At 43.5% G+C, this 24,129-nt stretch overlaps 1 protein-coding gene across 2 annotated transcripts; it reads right to left on the bottom strand.

Moving 5' to 3' along the window:
* Nucleotides 1-12,548: 12,548 nt before the first annotated feature.
* ADIPOQ (adiponectin, C1Q and collagen domain containing) lies at nucleotides 12,549-23,520 on the bottom strand. Of its 2 annotated transcripts, none has more exons than XM_058730803.1 (3): nucleotides 23,406-23,520; nucleotides 14,244-14,465; nucleotides 12,549-13,375 (listed from the first exon to the last, which is right to left on the bottom strand). In XM_058730803.1, the coding sequence occupies exons 1-3, from the start codon at nucleotides 23,485-23,487 to the stop codon at nucleotides 12,855-12,857; spliced, it is 825 nt and encodes a 274-aa protein (XP_058586786.1). In that variant the 5' UTR covers nucleotides 23,488-23,520; the 3' UTR covers nucleotides 12,549-12,854. The 2 variants fall into 2 exon arrangements, with proteins under 2 accessions (XP_058586786.1, XP_058586785.1); XM_058730802.1 differs by having other exon boundaries at nucleotides 14,244-14,492; nucleotides 23,406-23,508.
* Nucleotides 23,521-24,129: the final 609 nt, after the last annotated feature.

The raw sequence follows: 24,129 nt of genomic DNA, 5'->3' as shown, positions 1-24,129 counted from the left end.
AATTCTACTTCTAGGTATTTACTGAAGAAAAGTAGCAACATATGCCCACAAAAAGAGCTGCCCAAAATGCTCACAGCAGATTTATTCGTAATGGCCAAATACTAGAAAGGCCCCAAATGCCCATCAATGGCTAAACTGATTGTGTTCCATTCATACGATGGAATATTACCGAGCAATGAAAACGAACAAACTGCCATTGAATCGAGAAACGTGAATGATTGGATTGGGTAAGACTGTCCTGAGTCTTAATCTCAGCACTGCTTATTTACCTAAAAGCCTTCAGCTCTTATCCCCATCAGAACAGTTCCCTTTGCAAGAATATGTTCTGGGGAAAGCCTTACGAGTGGGATGGTCACCAAATTCTCATTGGAACTCCTAACACTTTGCCGATATAGAGAAAGCCCCTTCTCATGTCCTTACTTGAGTTTGTTTTTCGGTTTTGTTTTTTTTGGGTCTTTTGATCGATGGATCAGCCTTTTTTTTTTTTTTTTAACGTTTATTTAGTTTTGAGAGACAGAGCGAGAACGTGAGTTGGGGAGAGGCAGAGAGACAGGGAGACACAGAATCTGAAGCAGGCTCCAGGCTCCTAGCTCAGCACAGATGTGGGGCGTGAACCCACAAACCGGGAGATCATGACCTGAGCCAAAGTCTGATGCCTAACTCACTGAGCCCCCAGGCACCCCGGGATGGATCAGGCTTTTAACTCAATGTTTGCTTTTGTAGGGGCGCCTGGGTGGCGCAGTCGGTTAAGCGTCGGACTTCAGCCAGGTCACGATCTCGCGGTCCGTTAGTTCGAGCCCCGCGTCAGGCTCTGGGCTGATGGCTCGGAGCCTGGAGCCTGTTTCCGATTCTGTGTCTCTCTCTGCCTCTCCCCCGTTCATGCTCTGTCTCTCTCTGTCCCAAAAATAAATAAAAAACGTTGAAAAAAAAATTAAAAAAAAATGTTTGCTTTTGTATATCATAACTCAGGACTTAATATATTTTGCCAGTAGTATGAGCTTTACCTCAAAATAGCTTTTCGCTTTACTGCTAAGCTTGACAGTCCCACTATTTTATAACTGTGTATCACCTTCAATTGTAAGAATTATTTCTTTTTCGTTATTTAATTCATTGGTTTAGTTTCTTGAGCTTAGGTGCGAGAAATGACATGCTCTTACCAGTCAAATCTGAATAATGCTGGGTTTTTTCCTTTCTTGGTGAAGGGTTGGGGAGAGGTGGGTGAGTGGTCATAGTTTGGTCTAAAGTGAGGTTTCTTTTTTCGGTTTATATGTGATGCTTGTTTGTTATGGAAGATTGCTGTATTCCCCTCTTTCCCCACATTCTGGAAGCACTCCTTCCTGCAGATCTCGCATCAAAAGTGATTCAGGTGGGACTAACTCCCTGTACATATTCCCCGCCCCCACCGCCACTGCTCTCCTCCATTACTAGTAATAGAAGTGGGTGTGTGCCCGTTAGATCAAGGCAGCCATGTGACCTAACACGGTTAATCACAGACTGCAGGGGTTTTGGGTTTTAAGTGAAATATAGCTTGTACACAATGTGACATTAGTTTCAGGCGTGTGCCTAGTGATTCCCCAGCTCTGTATGCTATGCTGAGCTCACCATCTGTCACCCTACAACAGTATTACAGTATCATGACTATATTCCCTATGCTGTGCCTTTCATCCCCATGACTTATTCATTCCATAACTAGAAGCCTGTGCCTCCCACTCCCTTCTTCTCATTTTGCCCAGCCCCCCCCCACCAGCCCCCTTCTCTCTGGCAACTGCCAGTTTGTCCTCAGGAGGGTTTGACGTACAGACATCAGAAGAGCGAAAAGTTCTTCAGTTCGGGGATGCGGAGCTAGAAGAATGACAAAAATAGACATCTTTTCCCGCCGTCTTCTCTGGTCTCACAAAAGAAGCCATCTGTATCAAGGAAAAATGTTATCGATCCACTAACAGAGGCAGAGACCAGATGAAGTGAGAGGACAGTTAGACTCATCACCATGTCACTAGAGCCCCTGGATCTAGACTGAAGTATGCTCTATCCCTGTGATTTTTCGTTACTTGACTGATACATTTTGATTTTTGCTTATACTGGTCGGAGTTGTGTTTCTGCTACTTGTAGCCCAGAGTCGACGATAAAACAGAAAAGTATGAAAGGGAAAAACAAGTACTATTAATTCCACCATCAAAGATACCTGGATTTTTGTAGTATTTTTGTGAGTTTTTATTCCAATTATTTTCTATGCGTGCTACTAACTATACCCACAATTCTGTATCCTTTTTTTTTTTTTTTTTTGTAAACTTAACTTAAGTATAGGGGCGCCTGGGTGGCTCAGTCGGTTGAGCGTCCGACCTCGGTTCAGGTCATGATCTCGCAGTCTGTGAGTTCGAGCCCCGCGTGGAGCTCTGTGCTGACAGCTCGGAGCCTGGCGCCTGCTTCAGATTCTGTGTCTCCCTCTCTCTCTCTGCCCCTGCCCCGCTCATGCTCTGTCTCTCTCTCTCTCTCTCTCTCTCTCTCTCTCTGTCAAAGATAAATAAACGTAAAAAAAATTTTGAACTTAGCATAATTATATAAGCATTTCTTGGGTAATTCAGAATTATTTGCAAATATCATTGCTCATGAGTATCTCATCATGCAACCATGCCATGATTATAACCACCCCTCCATTATCGGGTACTTAACTTGTCTCCAATTTTTCTCCATTATGAATTCTACTACAATAAATATCTTTGTACCCAGAGATTTTTTTCCTGCCTTTAGGGTTATTTCCTTCATATATAATCTCAGGAATTTAATTATTGGGCAAAACATATGAACATTTTAAATGTCCATGGTAAAATGTTAGTAATTTATACCCAAAGAGTTGTTGTATTGTTAATAACCTCAACAAAAGTGCCTAAAGATACCAAATTCATGACTAAATTAAATATTACTACTTAAAACGATCTTTCATTAGTTATATAGTTGAAAATAACATGGCATAACTTTGTTTTAATTTGTATTTATTAAAAACGTATTTGCATAAACTTATAAGTCATTTCCTTTCTTCCTTTTTGTGGCTTGTCTCTTCATGTCCCTACCCATGTGTTTACTGGGGACATTGTGTTTTTATCAATTTGACTTTTTTTCTTAATTTTCTTTTAATGTGTATTTGTTTTTGAGAGATAGAGCATGAGCATGGGAGGGGCAGAGAGAAGAGGAGACACAGAACCCGAAGCAAGATCCAAAGTCCGAGCTGTCAACACAGAGCCCGACGCAGGGCTTGAAGCCACAAACTGTGAGACCATGACCTGAGCCAAAGTCAGATGCTTAATCGATTGAGCCACCCAGGCGCCCTGAACCTGCAATCCATTTCAAGCTCATATGAGCTTGTTTTCCTTTGTTCTAAACAAATGGAATGCATAAAGTTTCTTTGATCACATATTCAACTTTTGCATATTTTAAGGTCTAGTTCTGGGCAATCTGATCTCCCATTATTCTGTCTCTTCTTACACCAGGAATATTCTGCTTTAATTGCCATGATTTTGTAATGTGCTTCAACATCTAGGTAAGGCTAGCTGCCATGCCCACTTGTACATTATTATTTTTTTAATTTTGTTGTTATATTGTCTCACTTGTTTGCTCTCAGGTGATGACCACAAAAGGAGAAAACGAACACCTCTGAAAATTCACCAGCAGGAGCAAAATAAGAAAAGGAGCATGGCTACAAGTTATCGTCTTCAAAATGTGGCTATTGAGGAAAGAAAGAAAAGATTCTTTCAGAACAAGACCTAGCTTCTAATCCCGCTACAGCCCCACCATGTTGGCACTGAGGAGGGAAGAACACTGGACAAATTCCTGAGTTCTCACTGATACCACCCGAGGGGAACACAGACAGAGGAAGTAAGCAGCCCAGGAAACACTCATCAGAGTATAGGCCCCAACTTCAGATCTTGGTGGACACAGGAAAAGCCCCAGGAAACCATCAGGAACTCAGAGGTATTCTACCATGAGGACAGGAAGCATGGCCAACACGACAGCTTAATTCTTAGGACCAGATATTTAACATCAGTTCAGAAGACAGACTAAAACCCGGGGTACTCAACAAAGGCTGCATACAGCCCCCAGCAGAGGTCTGTTCCTAATCCTTCTGCCCTCAGTCTCAGACGAGGGGACAGAACGCAAGATTTTAGCTCCACCCTGTAGCCTGGAGGCGAGACTTGCAAGCGTCAGGGATGCAAGTCCCGGAGAACTCACCCTCACTGTCTCGGGGAGAGGTGAGGGTCTGGAAACAGCTGCCCACAGGCACCACCAGCAAGCTAGAATTAATCAGGTCTACTACAGAAGAACAAGGAGAGAAACAAGCACAGTGTGCCAGAGAGGAACCAAGAACCAGGTGGGCAGAAAAAATATATAAGCCAAGCAAAAAAATTAAAAAAAAAAAAAACCAAAACACCTAAGAGTGTGTGTTCTGTGGAAGACTGTGATGAAAGCATGAGTAAAATAATGTGTTCAGAGGGAGCCCAGCAACAAGAGGGTAAAGCAACAGAACTTCCAGAATATTGTTAAGTAAGAATGGAAACAGTAGTTGTCTTGTCTTGTCCCCAGTTTTGATAAGGACATATTTGGTGTCCATTATTTATTATAATGCTAGTCACTATTTAGAATTTGTTATGCTTTGGGGCGCCTGGGTGGCTCGGTCAGTTAAGCGTCCGACTTCAGCTCAGGTCATGATCTCACAGTAGGTGAGCTCGAACCCCACGTCGGGCTCTGTGCCGACAGCTCAGAGCCTGGAGCCTGCTTCGGATTCTGTGTCTCCTCCTCTCTCTGCCTCTCCCTTGCTCACGCTCTGTCTCTCTCTGACTCTGAATAATAAATAAACATTAAGAAAAATTAGAATTTGGTACGCTTTATCATGGGAAGGATTCAGCATTCTATCTCCAATCCATAATGTGTTAGCAACAAATGGTTGAACACTGACTCAACCTATTTCAGCTGGCACAGACAAGTTATTTTGCAAGGTCCTGTTTTCCCCTCGCACCACACTCACAAAGACCTTCAGTCCAGTCCTCAGAACTTGTCCACCTGAATGAGGAGCGAGACATTTCATCGTATTTCCATTTAGCAACCAGACTTTCTGTCAGACAGCAAACTTAATGACTCATTTTACAAAGGCAAGTTTTTCCACGACCAGTATTTACAAGATTGCTGACATTGGAGCTACAGGTTGTATTAATGCCCTGTCCCCCCAAATGTCTTGAAACTAGAAAGAAGGACAGGCTAGAGGGACTGGGATTTATTTTTTCTACGCACATGAGCTTTGGAGCCAGGTAGCTCTGAGTACAAAAAACCCTTGCTCTACAATTTACCCATCGTGATTTTGAACCACAACTTAGTTTCTTCGAGCACCCATGTTCTCACGTCACAGGTGGGTCTATGGATATATAATTTACAAGGGGTTGTAAGAATTAAATACAATAATGCATTTTAAACAGGTACCTCAAAACGGTTCTTTATATCATTTTCAATTTTTTTTTAACGTTTATTTATTTTTGAGATGAGAGAGACAGAGCATGAACGGGGGAGGGTCAGACAGAGAGAGGGAGACACAGAATCTGAAACAGGCTCCAGGCTCTGAGCGGTCAGCACAGAGCCCGACGCGGGGCTTGAACTCACGAACTGCGAGATCATGACCTGAGCCGAAGTCAGACACTTAACCGACTGAGCCACCCAGGTGCCCCTTTATATCATTTTCAATGCTATTATTTAAAAAAAAATTATTATGTGCCTGGCACATCACAGAAACTCAATAAATATTTACTGAATGAATAAATGATCTCTATAAAAAATTCAGAGATGAAATAGAAAGTCTAAGCCCACAAGAGATTTACCAGCTAGGAAATTAATTGCAAATAAAATAAATCTAGATGAAACTGGAGTTCTAGGTTTGATTTCATGGGGCTTAGCAACTTAATTCTTTTTTTTTTCTGAAAAAAAATTATTTTAAATTCCAGTCTAATGACGGAATTCTGTTACCTTTTTTTTTTTTTTAATGTTTATTCATTTTTGAGACACAGAGAGACAGAACATGAATGGGGGAAGGTCAGAGAGAAAGGGAGACACAGAATCTGAAACAGGCTCCAGGCTTTGAGCTGTCAGCACAGAGCCCGACGCGGGGCTCAAACTCACGGACTGCGAGATCATGACCTGAGCCGAAGTCAGCCGCCTAACCGACTGAGCCACCCAGGCGCCCCATGTTACCTTTTTACTAAGTATTCTTCCTAACTAGATCTCAGCCTGGTTCCTGAGTCACAAACTAATTTCTGACCCCTTGTATTCTTTGGATGCAAATACAGTAGAACCTTAGTTTGCAAGCATAATTATTTCCAGAAACATGCTTGCAATCCAAAGCACTGTATATCAAAGCGAATTTCCCCATAAGAAAAAATGGAAATTCAGATGATTTGTTCCACAACCCAAAAAAATTCATATAAAAATGATTACAATACTGTAAAACAAAATCACAAAGAAAATACAAAACATAAAGAAAAATAAACAAATTAACCGGCCCTTACCTTTGAAAATCTTCGTGGCCTGTGTGAGGAAGATGAGAGAAAGGAGGGTTATTGTGTAGGACGACTTTCACTGTCGCTAACGGAATCACTGCTATCTATTGGCTCAGTGGAATCTTTTTCTTTTGTTCAACTTTAACAAGAAACCTACCTAATGACCTAGAATGAAGCAAAGCATTCCTAAGCTTACTTTTGTATGGAAAAACAAAGGTCTGTCCGTAGGCGCTTTGAAATGACAAAAAATACACTAGGGCCAGTTGTAGGCACCTTCCAACCTTCTGAAAAATCACTGATTTCTGCCAAACACCATGGCCTGAGACTAAGCATCTGAGCATGGGAGACAATCACCCACAATCCCACAGAGAGAGACAGAGACAGAGACAGAGAGAGAGGAACCATTGGCTCAGTTGTGATCATGCGACATTCGGCGTCACGTACTATTCTTCTTGCAAGACATCGCTCATTTATCAAGTTAAAATTTATTAGCAATGTTTGCTCGTCTTGCAGAACACTCATAGAACAAGTTACTCGCAATCCAAGGTTTTATTGTAACAGAAATCAACTCAAGCTGGCTTAAGTTAAAAGGAGAAATTGTACAAAAATCTAGGAACTGGTTCTCGGGGGACCCACGGGCAGCGATACAGCTGTGTCAAGAAGGAATGGAAACAAAAAGGGGAAAGCTTCTGGGAACTAGAATGCTCTCACTCTCCCTCCAACTTTCAGTTCTATTTCTTTCTTTCTTTTTTTTTTTTTTAAGTTGATTTATTTACTTTGAGAGAAAGTGAGTATAAGGGGGGGAGGAGTAAAGAGAAGGAGAGAGAGAATCTCAAGCAGGCTCCGCGTCATCCGCGCACAGCCTGATGCGGACGGAGCTCAAACTCACAAACCGTGAGGTCATGACCTGATCTGAAAGCAAGGGTCAGACGCTTAACTGACTGTGTCACCCAGGCCTCCCTTCAGTTGTGTTCCTAAGACTGGTTCTTTCACCAAGATGAGCCTCTTCTCTCTCTAGACCGTCTGGCAGAAGGTAGCCACCCATGAGCCTTGAATCTTCATGTTTGGCATATATCCTCATTCATATTCCTGAGGGAAATTGGGTTGGCCTGGCTTAGATCAAGCACCTGCCCTGGTTCATTCAACAGCCTCTAGGACAAAAGGATCAGAATGGAACACAGAATGGACCACCTTCACTGCTTGAACTGAAGGACCGGGGGTGGGGGGGGTGGGGAGGGGTGGGGGGGGGTGGGGAGGGGTGTGGCGGGGAGGGGGCACCAGGGAGAAATGGCAGGACATCCAGTAGATGTCGACCACACGTAGCCCTTACCACACACTGACCCTGAGCCTGTTCACAGCCCTGACTCTAACCACGGACTGAACTGCCCACTAAGACTTCATCTTGGCCCAGGGACTCCACTTACACTGACCTTGTAAAACACACATAACTGATAAACTGAAGAGATCTCACTTCGCTTCCTTTTGGGAAAATGTGGTTTTTGTTCAAAGGGCATGTGAATTTTTTTCTCTTTTTTTTTTCTTTATTAGAGAGAGACAGAAAGAGAGAGAGAGCAGGGGAGGGGCAGAGAGAGAGGGAAAGGGAGAATCCTAAGCAGGCTCTGTGCTGTCAGCACAGAGCCTGACATGGGGCTTGAACTCATGAGCCATGAGATCCTGACCTGAGCTGAAATCCAGAGTCAGACACTTAACTGACGGAGCCACCCAGGTGCCCCAGACATGTGAATTTTGTTCAAACTCATGTTTACTTACTATAAAATACCCGAGTGAGAACTAAAAGGTTAAAGGGAAAAAAATCTAATTCTTTCAAAACATTCTTCAAAACCTGGATATTTCTAGAAATTCCTGAGTAAAACACTAGATGAACAAAATTTCTGAATTTGGAGGTTACTATTTCCAGTTTGGTCTCTGTGGGTGGGGTCACGCTGACTTTTTTAGTCTCTGCACAGGGTGTAATATATTCTCATCAACCAGTCCAGGCACAGTAAAATTCAGAGGCTGGGGTAAGTCAAGACCTTACTTGGCTCCAGCCTCCCTTAGTGGAGGAGGAATTTTAATAGCAAAAGTTTTAACATTGTAATGTTTCAATGTATACAGATGTGATATACATAGAGACCACAATGTAAAGCGATCCGGACAAAGAACGCTATTTGATTATAAGCATCTATATTTTATTTGAAGTGCTAAAATATTAATTCTAACTATACTGTGAAAAGTTAGGCATATACATTGTATTCCTAGAGCAACTACTAAAATATACCACCAACACATAGACAAAAATCCAATAAATAAATTAAGATGAAATACTATGAAATATTCAACCAATCCACAAGAAGTCAGGAAAGAGAATAAAATGGGAGGCAAACAGAAAACAAAATGGTAGCCTTAAATCCAACCATAACAACTCTTGTATTCAATATGAATTGTCTAAAACACCAATTAAAAGAGAAGGTTTTCAGATGGGATAAAAAAACAAGACCCAATCACAAACAGTCTATAAGAAAATACATCTTAAGTATAATAATACAATTGACCCTTGAACAACATGGGTTTTATTTTTACTTTTTTAAAGTTTATTTATTTATTTTGAGAGAGTGTGTGTGGGGAGGTGTGGGGGAGGGAAGGGCAGAGAGAGAAGGAGAGAGAGAGAATCCCAAGCAGGCTCTGCACTGCCAGGGCAAAGCCCAACGCAGGACCTGAACCTGTGAACCATGAGATCATGACGTCAGCCAAAAACAAGAGTTGGACGCTTAACTGACTGAGCCACCCAGGCACCCCAGAACAACATGGGTTTTAGTTGCATGGGTCCACTAACACACAGATTCCTTTTCAATAAATACACATACAATAATGTAAATGTATTTTCTCTTCCTTATAATTTTCTTAATAACATGTTCTTTTTTCTAGCTCACTTTATTGTAAGAATACAGCATATCATACCTATAATATACAGGACACATGTTAGTCAACTATTTATGTTGTCATTAAGGCTTCTGGTCAATAGTAGACAAGTTTTTGGAGAGTCAAGTTTATACACAGATTTTTTTACTGTGTGGAGGGTTGGTACCCCTAAACCCCACACTGTTCAAGAGTCAACCGCATAGATTTAAAGCAACATGATGGAAGAAGATATGCCACGCAAACAGCAATCAAAAGAAAGCTAGAGTGCCTATATAAATTCCAGACAAAATAGACCTCAGAATAGGGAAAATCACCAGAGATAAATAAAGGCGTTATATAATGATAAAAAGTAAACTCGCCGAGAAGACATAATATTAAATGAGTATGTACTTAATAGGAGAACTCCAAAATACATAAAGCAAAAGCCGGCAGAACTGAAGAGAAATAAACAAACCCATAAGTATTATTTGAAGATATGATGGGGCCATGAAGATAACACAGGACCACTAATCCTAAAATATTGGCCACAACTTCTCTCAGGAGGTATCGGGCAGATTGGCTCTGTTTCCACAAAGAACTAACCCCGCTCCAGGGAGCTTACGGTGAGTGTGGCACTATGTCCAGTGCTGTGAAGAAGCCACCTTGCCCAGATGTGGGACTGTGAGCATGGCCAGACATTAGCTACTTGTTGAAATTTTAGGGAAAACCGATAGTAATTTTCCAGCAATATCTCCCTGAGAAACCTAAGAAAATTCAAACATGCCACTGAGAGTTTATTGTGGGCAGGTGTTTTTGCAATTCATCATCCACTCTCCCACTTCTGGTAACTGTCTCCTGTTTTGCTTTAGAGAAAATACCCTTTCTTCAGCTTGAGCCATAATCAACTTATGTCAATAAATATAGTCCATCCTCCTGAGCGAAATAATTGGTCATAGATGGGCATACAATGTAGCCAGAGCCAATGGCGTGCAAAGACATAGTTGCTGGGGCTTCTGGAAAAGAGAACTTCCACTCTCCTCCTTGGGAACCACCAGAAAAGAGGATATCCCTTTAGCCAGATGGTGGGATGGGAGGGTGCCAGAGCTGGCACGGTACCAGTCAGTCTTTTGTTTTTTTTTAAGTCCCTCTCTCTCTCTTTTGAGAGTGAGAGACAGAGCGTGTGCACGCAGAGAAAGGGCAGAGGGAGAGAGAGAATCCCAAGCAGGCTCTACACTCAGCACAGAGACCAAAGCGGGGCTCAACCCCATGACCCTGGGATCATGACCTGAGCCAAAATCAAGAGTCAGACACTCATCCTACTGAGCCACCCAGGCAACCCTACCAGTCAGTCTTTTGATATCCTGAGGAAAAGTCTAGAAGTATACGGTGTAGAGCCTGGGTGTTAAGCCTACACTGCTGAAGGCAGAGTAGAAGAACAGATAGAAAAAGGTCTTTGATATCACTTGAGCCTCTGGTTTAAGCCTTGCCTCATGACAGAGCAGCTGCTCTGGTATTTTCCATCGTGCAAGGGAATCTTTTTTTTTTTTTTCCTCTCAAGTTACAGTTGGGTTTTCTGTCGTTCATAACATGGAGTCCTCACATACAGTTTACTCCTTCCTCTCTAAACCCCATGTCTTTTGTGGGACTCAAGTGCTTCTACTTTTAATGCTGAAGAGTACCTTTACTTGTAGACAATGATGGTATGCAAACATTTTAAAAGACAGGGCTTTGCATGTAGAAATAATAATGGCTTCATGATTAGCAATACACATGCAAAAGGGAATCATTCAGAATTTAAAACTGTAAGCAACAAAACCGTTTCCCCTTTCTGTTTATAAAGAACGCTGTTATTGACTCTACTTTTGCTAAAAACTCTGAAAAGCTTTATTCAAGCTATTGTCTCCTGGGAAGATATGTACCACGATCAATCACCTGTTTTCTTTTTTTGGAATATTTTGACAATTAAAATTGTGTATATTTAGATGTATAATGTGATGATTTGCTATAGATAAAAATGGTGAAATGATCACCACAATCAAGTTAATTACCATGCCCATCACCTCAGATAGTTCTTTTTTTTTTCTTTTTTTTCCCTTCTTTTCTTCTTTGTTTAACACTTAAAGAACAAGAATAGATTCAGAAGGTCCAGGTCTTGCCAGACCCTGTTGGTGCTGAAGGAAAGAATGGTTTCCAAATTCCTTTGTGTGTTTTGCATTGTGGACGGAAGCTACTTCCTTGAGGGAAAATTCTTTAAGTATTCTGGAAAGCAGTCATCCCAAACCTCAGTAGAAAAGAGTCTAACTATCCAGTGGAACAAGGATTAGGTGCTTAAATTCAGGAAGTTCCTAAAATGAAAATGTTTTCATAGATCAGGTTTAGTTATATGGAGAGACTGAACTGGAGATAATTCTGCATAGGGATGAGATTCCAAAGGTTGGTCTTCATGAGGCATTTATCAAGGACCTGCAAAGGGACTCGGTGGTGAGGGAAGCTCAGTTCTTTCCCATCAGTCGTCCCTGGCCTGGAGGAAGGATGTCTTTCACATTCAGGACTCTCATCTAGCATAACATATAGCGGGGCATAGGGGCACAGTGTGTGCGGAAGGTTTGCAGGAAAGAGCGAGCCCATCAGAGAAGCTTCCTGACTAGGTGGCTCTGAGGAACAGGGAGGATTTCAGCCTGTGGAGATTGAAGTCACTTTCTGAGCTAGAGAGAAGAGCATGAGGAAAGACACAGAGAATCCAAAGTACAGTCAGTCAGGGGCCATTAGTAGTCCAGTTGGGATGGGACATAGCCATAGAATCACCTTCTCTGACGCAGCTCTACCGGGGAAAGGCATAACTCACCATGAAAGCCAACTCGGAGGCCCTCAGATGAGCTGGGTGATTGACTCCTTACCAACACTCCCAAGAGGACGTGTACTCCTAAACAAGGGCAGGGTCTAGGGGAGAAGGTCTCTAGACCTGGGTTTGATTTCGAACTCTGCCACCTAATACCTGTGTCACCTTAGGCAGTCACTCTCAGGCTCAGAACCCAAGTGCGAAAAGAGGAGAATAATATGTTTCTTGTGTACCTCGCAGGATTGGCATGAATGTGAGGAAAAACAATAGACACAGAATAACACTGTGAAATACTTTATGGTAGTCAGGTATCTTGCCATGTGTGCAAAGCACCCCAGGAAATGTTATTAACCTTTCATTGCTACTACATAGCAGATCCTTGAGGCCAGGGACCATGTCTTCTTCAGGAACATAGTATATAATTTTTTTTAAAGGACTTGATGAATGAATGAGTAAATGAATGAATAATGTTCAGAGCCCTCCAACTAGGTAGTAAAATTAATCTCCTAACTACACTGAGAACCTGTAGACTGTTCTTTCACTTTTGGTTGTCTGGCCCAGTGGAGGTTCTAAGTTAGTTGTGATCAAACGGTGTCATAGTAGAGAAGGAAGCCTGTAAAGGTGGAGTCATTGACGTTATCTGCATAGAGCCCATTAGAGTCCCCATCCCCATACACCTGGAGCCAGACTTCATCGCCCATCTCCAGATGGAGGAGCACAGAGCCAGAGGCCTGGTCCACATTCTTCTCCTGGTACTGGTCATAGGTGAAGAGCATCGCCTTGTCTCTCTTGTAGAGACTGACCTTGACGTCCTTCAAGTAGACTGTGATGTGGTAGGAGAAGTAGTATAGCCCGGGAATGTTGCAGTGGAATTTTCCAGTGGTAACATCATAGTGGTTTTGCTGATTGTAGAAGATTTTGGTAAAGCGAATGGGAACATTGGGGACTGTGACCCGGCTCTCCAATCCCACACTGAACGCTGAGCGGTATACGTAGGCACTTTCTCCAGGTTCTCCTTTCCTGCCTGGGATTCCTGGAAAACCTCGGGGACCTTCAATCCCAGTTACTCCAGTTTCACCAGTGTCACCCTTAGGACCAACAAGGCCTAGAGAACGAGAAGACTTCAGTGACCACAGAAACAGAACTCCTGCCTAGGTTAGTTCTAACCTAAAACACCGTCCTTATCTCCCTTACCCACAACTTGCAGAGCAGAGATGGGGGCTCCCAAAGAGGTGAGTTATACCTTCTCCTTCTACATCCCACAGCAGGCTCCCGTTAATTCATCTCCAACCTCATTCCCTGTAAGTCTCCATCATAGACCCTCCACCCTGCCAGCCCTTCACATGTTGGCTCAACCAACCATACTTCTATCCCCTCTGTCTGGAATGCCCTCTCTCTATTCGGTCTACCCATCCTTTAAGGCCGGGCTCCAGTCCCACCTCCTTCTTAAAGCCTTCATTGTTAATAATCTGGATCTGCATTGAGAGCATTTTGTCTTGGTTCCGCACTTCGGGCATTAGTCCACATTCAACTTGGCATATTTGGAATAGGCTTTCTCGTAGTAATCCTTAACAGCTTTGTGCATTAGACTTATGTCCTTAATCAGACCAAGAGCTCCCCAGGAGCAGGACCGTGAGCTGTAAGAGTGTGCATTATGTGTGAATGCCCCTGGGTAGAATGGGAAGTTAGTGGAAATGAAGGGTAACATGAATGTGAACAGATTGGGCATAGTGATGGATGAGGTGGGGATGGGAAAAGGTACAGAGAACGTGATGTGGCTAGAGCAGAGTTGAGCGTACTAGTTTTACAGGTACCACCTATTCTCAGAGGCGAACCCAAATCCATTTCGGGTTGCTTGTGGGTCACAGAAAACAAATTTGCTTCCTCCTTGTGTCTAGGCCTTAGTCAATAGCTAATGCCTCTTCCACCCCACAGAAGTCTATGACAATGGAAGCCGAAAACCTTGTTCTTACCTGGATCTCCTTTCTCACCCTTTTCACCCGAGGTGCCATCTCTACCATCCCGGCCTGGGGTCCCATTGTGGCCGGGATGCCCCGGGATGCCTGCCATCCAACCTGTGCAGGCCCCTTTTGGCAGGGGAACCACGACGCCAGGCCCTTCTGTCTCGGACTCCTGGCCACGAATGGGCAGGACCAGTAGCAATAGAACAGCTCGTAGCAACAGCATCCTGAGGCCTGGAACCCAGATCCGCACCGTCAGCCCTGCGAGCAGACCCCACACAGCACACCCTGTCAGGACCTATGCAAGACCAGGGCCATCTCAGCAGCACCCACTTCTGAGACCTGCTCTCTGAACACTCACCTCTTCCGGAAGACTGTTCTAAAAATTTCCACCCACCTTGATCTCTTTCTGCCCTGACATTTATAATACTTAGCATTATTCTTTGTGTATGATCTCCTTTCCTCAACAGATGGTGAGTTCAGTGAGGGCAGGACAACACTTTTCAATTACCTCATGTCTGAGCACAGGACCAGCCTCCTTAGATCGAATTCCAAGAGTCCATTTGTCAAGAATCTATCCCTTGAGTTTTCCAAGGATGATGGCTCAGATCCTCTCCTTCAACTCTAACCAATCTCTCTCTCTCTCTCTGCCTCCTTTTATCTTCTCTACTTCCCTCTCCTTCATTTCTATGTCTGTTCTTCCTTCTTTCTCTTTCATTCTTTCTTCCTCTCCCCATTTCCTAGATCACATGATAGACCATTTGGGTATTGCACACACACACACACACATACATACACATGAGTGCACACACGTATACACACACTCGCACAAGGCACACACACACAGCCTTTCCCTGAGTCAGACAACCAGAGACACACTGTCCCATGAGGATATGCACTGACTCTGCCTGGGTCACACTTAGCAGCACTTCCTTACCTCCCTGATCCCTATGCAGCTTTCAGGACACAGTGGGGGTGTCTTCTTTTTCAGGAAATCCTCCCTCCCCAATCTGGGTTGTTTGCTCCTCCTTTGCACCCCCCCCCAGTGCCCTCACTTACCTCTAACATTGCATTTCCTGCACTACACTGTAATTGCTGATTTGCTCATTCATTTCTCCCATTAAACCACAGGTACCAGGGATGAAGACTGACATACTACCAGCACAGAGTAGGGACTAAATACTTTCTGAGGAAGAAAAGAAAGGGCAAGAGAGCCAGAGAGAGGAGGGAAAGAGGTAGGAAGAGGGAAAGAAGGGTGGAGAGGGGAGTGGATTTTAAATGTGTCTTCTGGGAGCCCTAGCAAAAAGTTCAAGTGGTACAGGTGGCCAGGGACACCTTTCCAGAACCGTTCCTTCATATCCCCCTCCTAGAAGATGATACTCTTCCCTTCCCAGTTTCTGCCTCTGATATCAGGGTGATCTTAGTCCCCTGCCTCTGATAGCCAGCTTCTTGGTCTTCTCAACCTTCTCTCACCAAGGAGTCGAGAGAAAGCACCACAGAAAGGAAAAAGGATCCTGGATCACAGTCATTACTAAAACCCTCTGTGGAGTGTGAAAGGTGCCTAATCCCAAGAACATGCTTCTAAGTTAAACACAGCCTGTGTGTATTTTTCTACTCCGAGCACTCACTATTTTTCATCAATATGCTTATCTCTCAAGGGTTATGCAATGTCTTCAGAATTGGGTTTGGTTTCAGGAAACAGTTCCTCCATGAGGGATGCAGGAAAGACACTGATTGGCAATTTTACCCCCAAAGAGGTGCATGGCGTCTAGAATCCCATTTCTATGTCCCATCACCTGGGGTCTATGTGCCCTCTCAATGTGATACAATCAACCCATCATTCATTCATATATATTCATTTTTCATAGATAGAAAGAGAGATATGGATGTAGGTGTAGATATGGACACACACATGTATTCACTAAAACTAATAACATAAACATCTTGGAAACCACAGAAAACAAAAGGATCCCCAGTCCCAAGACTTTCTCTGTTTATTTTTAAACATAATGAAAAATGTACTTTGCACAGAAATTCATTCCCAATTTTTGCCTTGTTATTTTCTAGTTCACATAATCATCATTTTAACGGTGTATGTGCTCCTTCCTCAAGTGGATATAGCCAACTATACGGAACCATTTCCATTGTGTTCAACTTTTAGCTTACTTCCATTTTAAAGTATTATTTTAAAATCCATAACTAATATCCTTGGTCATGGAGCTTATCCACAACTCATATTCTGTCATGACATATTCTCAGAAGTAATATTAGCGGACCAAAAGGTATGAACATTTTTAAGGCTCTTGATGCATATTTCCAAATTGCAGTTTGTTATACTGTTACTAGGTCGTGTGTTAGCGTGTGTATAAGAGAGCCTATTAACTACTCTCACCAGCAAAATTTTTAAAAACCTATTTTTGTTGTTGTTAGTTTAGGGAACAAAAGAAATGGTACCTGGCTACTTCGATCATTAGTGAGTTGTACATTTTATCAAAGTCCTGTTTTCTAACTTAATTTCCTATCCCAATTTAATTTCCTCATTCATTATACAATCTGTTAGTGGTTTTTGTCACTTAATTTATTAGGGACACAATGTGCTTTTTAAAAAATTTTTTTTAATGTTTATTTATTTTTGAGAGAGACAGAGAGAGAGAGACAGAGAGTGAGCAGGGGAGGGGCAGACAGAGAGGGAGACACAGAATCCGAAGCAGGCTCCAGGCTCCGAGCTGTCAGCATAGAGCCCCACGCGGGGCTCGAACTCACAAACTGCGAGATCATGACCTGAGTCAAAGTCGGACACACAACCGAATGAGCCACCCAGGCGCCACATGTGCTTTTGAATCAATTTGTGTGAGCTCTTTACGCCAACACTTTATCGTATATGCCATGACTATTTTCTTAAGTGATTATTCTGTAGATTATTCTTCTGTTTATCCTGATTTTGAAGTGGCAGAAGTCTTAGTTTTTAGAGTCAACTCTGCTGATATTTTTCTTTGCCTCTAAGTTTTAAACAGTTCTCAGCCATTCTATGTTTTGGTAAATATTCTATTTTTTTATCCTCTGATGTTTGATATATTTTAAATTTCACTCTTTAATTCATCTTCAATATTTTGTTTTGGTGTAAGCTGTGATCTAAAATACTCAAATGATTTCTCCCTATTTGAAGACTGGCTGTTTAAAGACACTTTCAGTTCATCTTCTCCCTCTCTATTGAGCTGATAGATCATTTAGCAGAGAACAAATATGATCTTATAAATAACGTGAGAATTGAGAATGAGGTAGACTGATAGAAGGAGGGGTAGAAACTGAGGAAACATGGCAGCTGAGGCAGAAAGGACTGGACAGACTCTGTCCCCTCCGCAGTGGTGGTGAATCTCTAGCCAAGGCTCACTCTTTCCATCTACATGTACCGTTGTCGCCCTCTACTGATTTCAAGGGCTCAGGAGGGCGTAGTCCATAGCTCCTGAAAATAAAATGAGACACAGCATGGGCTTGGCTTGCCCCACAATAAGAAGAAAGAGGTGAGTGAGATTAGAAGCCAAGGAGGAGAGGCCAGCCAAGCCCCTTTTGTGTTTAGGAAGAATGCTTGTTCTGAGGCTTTGAAGACTTCATATGCATTGGAAATTTCTCACTATTTGTCACCTTCATTCTTTCTCCTTCTGGGCTTAGCATTACAAGTCCCAAGAAGACCTCTGAGAGGTTCTGTGCTTGCTTTCTCCAGAAATGAGGAGGGCAGAATCCATGAGGCTGTGTCCTTTTCCACAGGGAGATGGGAAGAGAGAATCCAGAATGCGAAAATTGGTGGGGGCAGCTATGGAAAGACCCAAAGATAAAAGGAGATTGGGGGCTGTCTCCAAACTGTTGGGGGGAGTGTGATGTAAGAAGGTCTCTGGGTTCTCTGGTTCCTCCTCCTCTTTGAAAAATCAAGATTCTATTCTCCCAGCCTTAGGGAAGGCTTTCAGCCCTCAACACTTTGGCGTTATGGACAGATTTTTCCACTAACAGTGACAACCAGTCTGGGTTCCATGACAGTGGCATGGGGTGGAGGAGGTACTGAAAAAAGGGGTGGGGTGGGGCACCTGGGTGGCTCAGTTTGTTGGGCCTCCGACTTCAACTCAGGTCATGATCTCGCAGTTTGTGAGTTCGAGCCCCGCGTTGGGCTCTGTGCTGACAGCTCAGAGCCTGGAGCCTGCTTTGGATTCTGCATCTCCTCCTCTCTCTGCCCCTCCCATGCTCATGCTCTGTCTCTCAATAATAAATAAACATTAAAAAAAAATTAAAAAGGGGGGTTGGGGTGAAGATGGGTGCATGATTCTAGGAATTTTCTTGTTCTAAGAACAGATTCTGGTTGCAGAAGAAAGTTGTCTTCTAACCTAGTTCTGAGTGGAAAAAGCGGCAATTGATAACAATTGAAGGCCAGTGCAGAAGTGTCTCTTAAAAAAATGTATTCCAAAATTATCTGTGTTCTTTGCTTAGATATGGCAATTGTTACGCTTTGACTTTGAGAGATTTCTATTTCTACAGCGGAGAACACTATTAAACGAAACTGTAATCTAAGACTCAATGGTGCCTGCAGAGAAAACTCTTATATGGATCATGAAGCTAATTCCCAAGCTACACTTATAATTCTGTTTCTGTAGAACTCCATTTGTAAAGTTCTTGCCTAAAATGTCTCATGTAATCTTCACAACCATTTTGAGAGATGGTGTGAAAGAGAAGGACATCACATTCTCTATGATCTTGGTGCTCGGGTGAGAATAATTTCTTCTTACCTATAATGTGTTTCAGTCATGTATTTGTTGGAGGATTAAGAGGCGTAATCCATATAACGTACTTAGAACAGGGCTTGGCACATGTCAGTGCTTAATAAATGTTAGCTATGACTGTACCCATTTTAGAGATGAGGGAAGCAGATTCAGGAAAGTTAAGTGACTCACCCAAGAGCCTAGAGCTCTTAAACGAGGAGGAGCTGGAAATCAAATTCTGGTCTTCCAAAGCCCAAAAATAGAGTCTTAGGCATAGTTCAGAAGAGGAAAAAAAATGCATCAGGATTACACATCTGCCTTTTCATATTCCACTCCATGGGATGGGGGACATAAGAAAAAATAGAATGAAAAGCCCTCCAGGTTATGATGCAAGTGCTCTGGCTTTTCGTCTAGGCTCCACCGTTAACTCGCTGGGTGACTTACTTATATCCACCCCACCCCCAAATCTCATGTTCTTTGCCTCCAAATTATTAATGATATTATTAATGATTATTAATGATATTAATCCTTACGCAACCTATTTCACAATCTTATTGTGAGAATCAGTTGATTAAAAGTCTGAAGCATTTTATAAACTTCCACACATATAAGTCAAGAGAAGGGAAACTAACAAATATTTATGGACCACCTGCTATGGACCACTGTACATCCACCTGCCCTTTAATCTTATTTCAGCCCTACTACTCCAGGAAGTAGGACTCAGTTCCCACACGACAAATCCCAGGACCAGAGAGGATTAATAACTTCTGCCCATGCATAACAAGGAAGAGTGTGGAGGTGCACTTTAAAATCCAAAGGCCGAGTTCTTTCTACTGCACTGGCTCTCATGGTACACCGTGTATAGGCATGGATCCATTCATTCTTAGAATTATATGAAACCATAAGAGACTCTTAAAAACTGAGAATAGGGGCGCCTGGGTGGCTCAGTCGGTTAAGCATCCGACTTCAGCTCAGGTCACGATCTCGCAGTCCGTGGGTTCGAGCCCCGCGTCCGGCTCTGGGCTGATGGCTCAGAGCCTGGAGCCTGCTTCTGATTCTGTGTCTCCCTCTCTCTTTCTGCCCCTCCCTGTTCATGCTCTGTCTCTCTCGGTCTCAAAAATAAATAAACGTTAAAAAAAATTTAATAAAAAAAAAACTGAGAATAAACTGAGGGTTGATGGGGGGGTGGGAGGGAGGGGAAGGTGGGTGATGGACATTGAGGAGGGGACCTGTTGGGATGAGCACTGGGTGTTGTATGGAAACCAATTTGACAATAAATTTAATATCAAAAAATAATAATAATAAAATTAAATTAAAAAAAAAAGAATTATATGAGGGATGGCCATGGTGTTCTCTGGATCCTAAAGGGCCATATTATGATCTCTCATTTTCAATGCTAAAATTTATAAGAAATTCCAGGACACCTGGGTGACTCAGTCAGTTAAGCGTCTGATTTCAACTCAGGTCATGATCTCACGATCTGTGAGTTTGAGCCTGGCATCAGGCTCTGTGCTGACAGCTCAGAGCCTGGAGCCTGCTTCGGATTCTGTGTCTCCCTCTCTCTCTCTCTGCCTCTCCCCCACTCACACTCTGTCTCTCTCACTCTTAAAGGTGAATACATGTTAAAATAAATTGTTTAATATATAAGAAATTCCACTTTCACCTGCTGGAATTTCAGTAACAACAGCAGAATCCTACGAAATGCAAGACAGAGTCTCCTTTAGGGCTGGCAGGAAACAGAGCAGTATGGCGGGGGGGAAAGGTCAGCAAATCTGTGCCAACCCTTGCAGCAGGAAAGGGCATTAAAGCACAGATCACTCAGTCCCTGAGAGCCAAATGAACCCCAGAAATCATCTCACCCCTGCCCTGCTTCTACAAACAGGAGGTTAAGGAGAAGGCACTTATTAGATCCTTGTAGAGGCCAGCTCCCACACTAGCAGCTTTCACACATTATTTTATTTATTACTTATTTTAATTTTTACAAGAACTCCATGAAGTAAGGAAAATAATCCCAACTTTAGAAATGGGTAAACTGAGACATTAAGGACATGACCCCTGAGAGATTCTTGTTCTGACTTCCAAACCGGTAAGCTTCCCATCACATTACACTGCCTCTAAAAAGCCTCTCAGACTCAGCTTCGGAATCTACTGAACGCGATCAGGTAAGAGGAGGGACGTGAGAACACTTTGAAATTGGTCAAGGATACTTTGGAGTAGAAATTACATAAGGCACTTTCAAACTTGATTTCTTGTAACCTTCCCCACGGCCCTGCTCTTGATTCTACTATAGAGAAGAATCTGAGACTTGAAGAGACCAAGATGTTGTCTTAAGATCACGCAATTCTGGGGTGCCTGGGTGGCTCAGTCGGTTGAGCGCCGACTTCGGCTCAGGTCACGATCTCGCGGTCCGTGAGTTTGAGCCCCGCATCGGGCCCATGTGCTGACAGCTCCGAGCCCAGAGCCTGTTTCAGATTCTGTGTCTCCCTCTCTCTGACCCTCCCCCATTCATGCTCTGTCTCTCTCTGTCTCAAAAATAAATAAACGTTTAAAAAAAATTAAAAAAAAAAAAAAGATCACGCAATTCTTAGTATCCAAGGTGGGGCGGCTGGGGAGGAAAAAAAATCATACAACTCTTGTGGGTTATATGCATTCGCCATTTTTAAAGGTTAAAGTGGTAGAATATTGGGAGTATCATTTCACATGGTACAACCTAATGATGAATGACAGAATCAGGAATCAACTCAGTTTGGTCTAGCTCCCAGGAGGATTACCTGAAAGCTTTCTTTCTTTTTTTTTTTTTCTTTCATTTGAGAGAGAGTATGAGCAGGAGAGAGAGAGAATCTTATCCTTTTAAAAATTTTTATTTATTTCTAAGAGATAGAGACAAGGGGAGGGTCAGAGAGGGGGACAGAGAATCTGAAGTGAGTTCTGTGCTGACAGGAGACAGCTCAATGAGGAGCCTGAATTCACAAACGATGAGACCATGACCTGAGCCAAAGTCAGATGCTTAGCTGACTGAGCCACCAAGGCACCCCTTACCTGAAAGCTTTCACTCAACCCTAGGAGAGCTGTCAGCATTCCTATGCCCAACACACACACACACACACACACACACACACACACACACACACATTCTCAAGAACTAGTAAAGCCGAAAATCCCTCCAATGCATTTTTAGAATCAGTTGCTCTCCACATGAAAAAAATCCTGACTGAAAATTTCTGCTGTCCAAAGCTTCTACCTTCTGACTTCAGCCAAGTCGGGCCACTAATCTCTTGGCTTGACAAGGAGTGGGTGGAAAGTCTGTCCCTGCAGCCACCTTAGAAAGGACAAGAAGCAAGTCCTGTGTCTCTCTCTAAAACTCCTCAGGAGTTAAGGGAGGAAGGCAACGAGGACTGCCAATCGAGCTGCAGGGCTCCATTTCTATCTCTCTGCTTCAAGAGCAAAGCTGACACCTTTATGCTCCTTTGGGCATGTTCTACCAGCATAAAGGGCTCCCCTGCTCCACTACCTTGTCTGGAGGAGCTGGCCTTACCCCCAATGGAGGGAGTCACCAGGAGTGAGGTGGCTGCATTCCCTGTGAGGACTGGTCTGAAAACCAGAACCTCTCCAGACCAGGGATCCACATCCACTGACACAAGAGGGATGGCCTGATCTCTAAAATCCTTCCTGCTCTGACGTCTGCCTCCTACACTGAAAACAACCAGATGCCTCAGGCACAGCACTTGCTGGGGCCAGCAGGATCGGGTGTGGCAAAGGCCAAGCAGACCCATTGGTTTCGGCCAGAAAATGTCTTCTAAAAATAAGATTTTCCTAAGTTTTCAGTATATGCCAAGCTTGCATGACTTCATTTGAATGTCTCAATCGTCCTGTGAGATATCCCCACATCCCCATATTTACAGATTCCCTCAAATCCAGACAATGATTATGTCTCACTCATCTTTGCAAGTCTACCCAATGTCTGGCCTATAGAACTTTCTCAATCGATATTTGCTGAGAAGAGTCAAGTAGCAGAGCTGGTTTCCAGACTCAACCTGAGGTCAGAGCTCAGGCTATCCCCGAGCTGCCTACTTTCCTTGCCTACCTGGTCAAGCTGAGGAGTGCTTTATTTCCTTCTCTTCTTATTTAATTGAACTCTATCACTGGACCATCCCTCTTTCCTCACAGATCCCAACCTTTTCTCTGGGTAGGCATCTTGCCACAGAGTGAATTGGGCAAAATTCAAGATTTTCACCAGAGGAACAGCTCCTTTACTCTTGGAGCTGTGGGAGAATCAAGAAAGAAGCCCAAGGCCTGTCTGCCTCCACCAGTGCTGCCCTCACCAGAGTTTTGCCTGTACAAGAGAGCCTGGGCATACCCCAGCCAGAGGCTCCATTGCAAGGCAGCCATCCCCACCCCCGGCCTGGAACTGTGATCAACTTGATCTTACCCTCAGGTGTAGAATCAGACCCACAGACTGCAGTCAGGATGGAAGTGAGGAGATGGTCCAGCCTCAGCACCCTGGTACTCATGGGGGCAGGCGGTCCCCACCCCACAGTTGTCTCTTCCCATTGGCTAACCCTGTAAGGGCCAGAGGCCAGTGGGAGGGCACCTTGCCCCTGGCAGCTGCCTCAGGTCTCCACTCTGGGGAACCTGTTGCAACCCCCCCTTGGGCTTGGGAAGCCAAGTGGATCCACAGTCACAACATTCACATTCTCAGGTCTTGGCTCTTTTTTTTTTTTTTTTTTTTTTTTTTGGCTTCCTACAATAGCAGTAGAAGATGGGACAAGGGTCAAGACCGGAGAAAGGAAAGCAAGCTACAAGCTATCTCTCCATCTGTGGGAGAAACTTCCTCCTGTAAAATGAATTGCCCAGTGGTCCAGTGGACCTCCCTCTCCCCATAGCTTTGCCCTAATAAGTCAGGGACCCCGATTACCACCACCACACTCCTGCATCACTATGCATGATGAAGTGTGACATTTTGTGGTTCAGACACACCACTTCAGAAGGGAGAATGCTGCAATAAAGTAAGACATAGAACATATCCTCCACTCTCTGGCCTGGACCTCAGATGTGGGGAAGACTTTGTGTGTTCATTCTGAGAACTGAGGTAAAGGGAAGTTTCTGAAGCAGTGGGTGGCAGGGCCAGATTAAGATCCTTAGAGACCCTGCAT

Source organism: Neofelis nebulosa, chromosome 5 (assembly GCF_028018385.1).
Source record: "Neofelis nebulosa isolate mNeoNeb1 chromosome 5, mNeoNeb1.pri, whole genome shotgun sequence".
Classification (NCBI taxonomy): domain Eukaryota; kingdom Metazoa; phylum Chordata; class Mammalia; order Carnivora; family Felidae; genus Neofelis; species Neofelis nebulosa.
Note: the sequence above shows the minus strand (reverse complement) of the source record. Positions and strands in the feature narration are given on the sequence as shown.